This window comes from Rhineura floridana, chromosome 18 (genome assembly GCF_030035675.1).
Source record: "Rhineura floridana isolate rRhiFlo1 chromosome 18, rRhiFlo1.hap2, whole genome shotgun sequence".
In the NCBI taxonomy this organism is placed as follows: Eukaryota; Metazoa; Chordata; class Lepidosauria; order Squamata; family Rhineuridae; genus Rhineura; species Rhineura floridana.
In genome coordinates this window covers 5,322,314-5,328,313 of record NC_084497.1, presented here as the reverse complement: position 1 = coordinate 5,328,313, position 6,000 = coordinate 5,322,314, and the positions used below count along the sequence as shown (strand labels likewise).

General features: G+C 45.3%; 1 protein-coding gene across 2 annotated transcripts in view; it reads left to right on the top strand.

Moving 5' to 3' along the window:
• The first annotated feature begins 4,055 nt into the window (after positions 1 to 4,055).
• The window catches only part of CRLF1 (cytokine receptor like factor 1), a 35,759-nt gene continuing 33,814 nt past the window's right edge, over positions 4,056 to 6,000 (top strand). For both annotated transcript variants that reach the window (XM_061600841.1, XM_061600842.1), the window contains exon 1: positions 4,056 to 4,367. In XM_061600841.1, coding sequence (XP_061456825.1) covers positions 4,310 to 4,367 — 58 coding nt within the window. In that variant the 5' untranslated portion in view covers positions 4,056 to 4,309. The remainder of the gene's footprint in view (positions 4,368 to 6,000) is intronic.

The window sequence follows — 6,000 nt, the reverse complement described above, 5'->3', positions numbered from 1 at the left end:
AAATATGTTTTTAAAGCTTTTTAAAGATGTTTTGTTTTCATATATTTTAAAGTCTGTTTTTATGATGTTTTAGAGTGTTTTTAGTGCTTTTGTTTGACGCTCTGGGCTCCTGCTGGGAGGAAGAGCAGGATACGAATCTAATAAATAAACAAATAAACAAATAAATAAATAAAGCTGCCTAATGCTGAGTCCTTGGTCCTTCATAGCTTAGTACTGTCTACACAGACTGGCAGTGACTCTCCAGAGTTTCAGACTTTTCCACAGCCCTGCCTGAAGGTGCTGGAGACTGAACCGGGCACCTTCTGCAAGCAGAGCAGATGGGTCTCCCACTGAGCTACGGCCCTTCTCCTAAAAACAAAGCAAGATTCCAGTCCTCATGGTTATGAAAAAAGGGCTGATTCAAACCGGAACATAGGAAGCTCCCTTATAGTGAGTCAGACCGTTGGTCCACCTAGCTCAGTATTGTCTACACAGGCTGGCAGCAGCTCTCCAGGGTTTCAGAAGTAGGGAGTCACAGGCAGATGATGCTGTTTAGCTATTTCTCTTTTCCGATGCCCGTTCTCAAATCCGCTCTGCGCCCCTGGCAGAAAGCAAAATACAAAATAAAAATCTCTCACAGGAACGGATAGTCTCAGCCTGATTCCTGGCATGTCCCCCCCCCACTTGCTGCGCCCTTACCCCTCCTGTTCCTAAGCTTCAAGATCTTACTTGATTACTTCTCAAACTGTTTGGCAGCATGGAAGAAAGAACTGCCATAGCGCCATGGGGGGGGAAATAGAAAACACATTTTTGTAAAAATTACTAGTACCCAGAGGGACTCAAAGCCGTGGTAGAGGCTGCTCGCCTGCCACTCTGGATGAGTCACAGTTCTGACATTGCCTCCTCCAATCAGCCCTTCAGCCGCTTCTATGAGCTCGAGGTACTCAACCAGGGAGAGAGGCTGCCCACTGGATATCTGCATGAGTCCCTGCCTGTGGCCTTGGCCCCCTCTGCAGCAGTGGGTGATTCTGACTGCCTCTCAGCACAGGACATGATTAGGTCATTCAATCACTTCTCACCCTCAGACACAGGAGAATTACCCACCCCCCAGAGGAGGCTGCCTCACTGTTCATCTGCATGCTCTGGCTGTAGCTCCTTTCCCATCAGCCTTCACTGGGGCAGCACTTCAATCTTGTGGTACAATCCTTCCCCCTGCCAAAAAAAACCACAATTTCCATGTAGCCTTTGGCACAAGCTTCTAGTCCTCATTCTCTCCTGAAACCTAAGTACGCAGTTGAAGCAATCAAGTGCCCTTTCTGTTTACCCTGCTCTCCATCTTCCTTTATGGTGTTGGTTTCTACACTGTAACCTCCTTGGGACAAGGACCTATCAAGCACTAATGCAAATGGAGTAAAAATCCCAGAAGGTTAAAAATAAGAGAGCTGGTGTCACACAGCAGTTAGAGTGTTGGACTAGGGCTGGGGAGAAACAGGTTCTCAAATCCACACTCACCTATGAAGCTTGCTGGGTGGCCCAAGGACAGGCGCGCTTTCTCAGCCTAGCCTACCTCGCAGGGTTGTTGTGAGGATAAAAGTGGTGGTGGCAGCAGCAGCAGCAGCAGCAGCAGCAGCGGAGGGTGCTGTTGTCATTGGCAGAACCATGTATGCTGCCTATGCTCCTCGGAGGAAAGGTAGAGCATAAATGCAAACAAATTCAATTGTTGAATCACAGGAAGCCCAAAGGTCATCTAGACCAACCCCCTGCTATTGCAGGAAGCCCACTTCCACAGCACCCGATACGTGGCCATCCAGCCTCTGCTTCAAAACCTGTAACAGCCCCCTCCCTCACAAGAGGCTTCTTGTTGCATCTCTGTATGAAGCTCTGCTCCTCACTGCATCTCTGTATGATTCTATCAGGAGGTACGGCCAGCACAGTTACTCAAGCAGGTGCACAGTGGGCAGGCTCCTGGGGCCATTGCTCAGCAGTAGAGCATCTGCTTTGCGCTCAGAAGGGCCCAGGTTCAATACCCAATAGCATCTCCAGGTAGGGCTGGGAAAGACTCCTGCCTGAAACCATGTGGAGCTGCTGCCAGTCAGCGCAGACAATATTGAGCTAGATGGTCCAATAGTCTGACTCGTTATAACGCAGTTTCCTATATTCCTCTGAGTGCACAAAATACTTGATTTTTCACGCTCTGCATATGCAAACGCTTTTAAAGCACATGAAAGGTTGTCACACAGAGGAGGGCTGGGATCTTTTCTCGATCATCCCAGAGTGCAGGACACAGAATAATGGGCTCAAGTTGCAGGAAGCCAGATTTCCAGTGGACATCAGGAAAAACTTCCTAACTGTTAGAGCTATATGACAATGGAACCAATGACCTAGAGAGGTAGTGGGCTCTCCAACACTGGAGGCCTTCAAGAGGCAGCTGGACAGCCATCTGTCGGGAATGGTTTGATTTGGATTCCTGCATTGAGTAGGGGGTTGGACTTGATGGCCTTAGAGGCCCCTTCCAACTCTACTATTCTATGATTCTTTGAAAGCATAAGAATGAAGCATGCCTCTAATTATAATTGCATGTGTGTCAGTTGCCCCTCAGCTAACAGAGGTTTGGGAAACCTTAATGCCACTCTTTGGATTACCTCAGCCCAGCTGAAGTTTTCTTTTCTAGGAGGGTTGGACAAGAACAGAGTGCATAAACTTTTCATCATTTGCTGCAAAATCATTTTAATTTCCCATTCTTAAAAAACACCTCGCCAAAACAGCACTTGATCAATCTGGAGAATTCAATGGGTGATTTCCAATGTCAGTCACATTCCAAGTGCACCCACTGAAACCAATTTTGACTAAACTAACTTGCCCATTGATTTCAATGGGTTTACAGAGCAAGTTGAATGCGACCCACTGTGAACCCAAGTTCCACTCAGAGTAGACCCAACGAAATGGATGGTACCAAGTTAGTCACGGCCATCAATTTCAATGCGTCTACTCTGAGTAGGACTGAGCACTACATACAGCCCAGGGGATATTGCCCAATATGTGCAACTTATTTTTTGTTTGTTTATCCACCTTGAGACTTTTGCAAAAAGTGAGATACAAATTCCTTTTTTTAAAAAAAAGTAAACATTTCTGAACACTTAAAAGGTACTATATAAATGCTTATCACCATCACCAATTCTATCCTAGAAAATACCTTTTCTTTACCTATATTTTGTCACAATGGATGCGCATGGCCATGACACACAGATGCAGAAGCGTTTGCAGGGCAAAAAAATGAAGGAAAGAAAGAAACCAATCTGCAGGCTTTTCACTTACACAGAACTCTTCAGCAGTGCCTGTGTGGCGAAGCCCTGAGTAACTCCAAAGCTGGTACAGTTGAGTCAGTCCCAATTTTTTTTTTAAAAAAACCACCACAAACCACATTAAACATTTAAAAAAACCAACCCCACACATACTGTTGTCATGCCCGGCAATGCATCCTGAAGCTACGATGGCACAGGAGTAAATGCAGGCACTCAGATAATTTGTCTTGCTGAGGTCGGAGGGGATTTGGGGGGGCACTGAAGAGGATCGCTGTCGTACACTTGCACTCCCCATGATTACTCACCTCAGTCACTGCCTGGTGAACACAACGGTGTGTGTCTGACCTCTTTTTCTGGTAGATTTTTTTTCCAAGAAAGAAAGAAAAAGGGATCATACAAAAGGAACCACCCTATGATGATGGGCCAAAACGTTGAGTAGGTATTTACTACACTGAGTCAGAACTGATCTTTTCAGTGTGCTGATTGAGTAACAGGCAAAAAGAAAGTCCGAAGGAGAAAAAAAGGGGGGTGGGTTGAAAGGACTGTTTTTTGGTGGTGGGTCTGGACTCTTTGCCTGCAAAGATGTCCCCTCCTGGGAAGAATGGATAGATTGCAAGAAGGGATGCCTGCCTGCTTGTCTGTCAATTTCAGCACGGACTTGTTAATTTCAACCTCATCTTTTTCTCTCTCTCTCCCTCTCTCCTCCCCCCCCTCAACAAAGCCCAGAGGGGCGGGAAAGGGCGGGGTGTAAAAAGCACATTAAGGAACTTGTCAAGTCTGAACTGTTCAGACTTGCTTAGGAAATCTCCTGTTTGTCTCTTTGGGGAGGGGGGGTGAAAGAAGAAGAAGGAGAAAAAAGTTTTTGGAGGTCGGGGAAAAAAGTCTCTATAGCTCATCTTCAGCTGATTGTGAGAAGCTGCTTCAAAGAAGGCTTAGGTAGGCAAAGGAAATCCTTGGAAGAAGAGGTGGGGTGGGAAGAGAATCTGTCCCACCCCACTATAGAACTATCTTCCCCTCCGTTTTGCACCATGATGAAAGTATTGCTCCTATGGCTGCCTCTTCTTCACCGGGTGGATTCTCTGATGTGTAAGTAAAACCCTTTGGAATCTCTAATCTGCATCTGTATCTGTCTATTTCATTTTATTTGTGAGAAGATGGGTGGGTGCGTGATAAAGTGGCAATAGGAAAGGCATGGGGAGAAGGGAGAGATGGAGGGGCTGAGAGAGAGAAAGAGAAGCGGAGGGTTTATGGGAGGGTTATTCTTTTAACAACAAAGCCATCGTTATTTTAAAAAGAATATTAAAAAGCACCCTCTTTCGCTTTAAAAAAAATGCAAAAAGGATCTTATTTGTTGTTTGAATATTGTAGGGGATGTGTGTCTTTTTTATTTTTCTTTATTTGCCAATGCACTGTCGTTTGAACGAGAAGCAGAACGATCCTAATGACAACTACTAATATGAGAACAATCGCCAGAAAGAAATTAAAAAGGAAAGGAAATGGTGATGAACTTTAAGCTGTGCCAGGCAAAAAGTTCTGTTAAAATACACACACACACACAGAGCGCACTTATTGAAAACCCCACCACCAGGAGCAAAATCCTCTGGACTTCAAAGTGTTGTGATTTCCCCCCTCTTTTTCTCTGAACGAAACAGCACCCCAACACACACATTCTCTCTACACAGAGCGAGCGAGCAAAATCTTAATTCTTTGAGCGGTTATCTTCTCTCTCTCTCTCAAAAATGCCTCTAGGGATTAATCTGAGTCCTTCCCTACCCCGACTCCAAAATCTGGATTGCTCTCTCTCTCCTCTCCACACCCCCGCTCTCAACATTATAAACCACCTTCAAGGATAATTGGAGTGTGTGATGTGTGGCAAAGGCATGTATTGAGGGGGAGAGAAACTGGCTGACAAATATATTTGCCAAAGCACCACACACACCCCGGCCCCTTTAGTCAAGAGGGGAAAGTTGCAATGTGCGGATGGGTGGGTGGGTGTGCACCAAATTCAGGATGAGCTTCTCTATGTCCTTCCCACCCCCAGAACTTTACATTTGCTTTTAATCTCCAGAGACTGCACACCTCCAAAGTTTCGCTCCTGCAGACACAGTTTTACTTGGTGTTCTCTAGAGGAAGTTTGTGTCCTGTCCCTTTTTATTTCTGGCTAGCTGGGAACTCTCTTTGCTCTCCCAAAACAAATCTAAGCATGCCAGTGGTTGGAAAAAGCTGGGGTGTGCGGAGGGAAACACTGATTCCATCCTTTGTATGTCCTTTTGTCCACTTTAGGAAATATGCTTGTGTTACAAGGGAATGGGTCTTCCTTTAATGAGCTCTGTAGCGTGTAGGTGGCCAGGATTGCTAGGGTTTTTGTGTGTTTCTTTTTAAGAGAAAATAATTTTGTTTTTCATCTTTGGGAGAGGAGGTGGAATAGAGAGAGAGCTGGCATCCAAAAGAGAAAGTAAAAAAAAGCCAGAGAACAAAAAGATTTAGATGAGTATTCTAATAAACTGCCCCCCCCTTCTCAATGTCAGGTGAAGAAAATTTCTCCCCACCCAATGTGAGGATGGGGGTACCAATTGCATCCCCACCCCCAAAATCAAAGCTGATCCACATACTGAACAAAGGGTATTAATCCTCACTTGTATTTATTTTGGAAATAAAAATGTGCTTTTCTTTCTTTTTTGGGGGGGGTGTCTAATCCTAAATCCTATTTGACATCAGA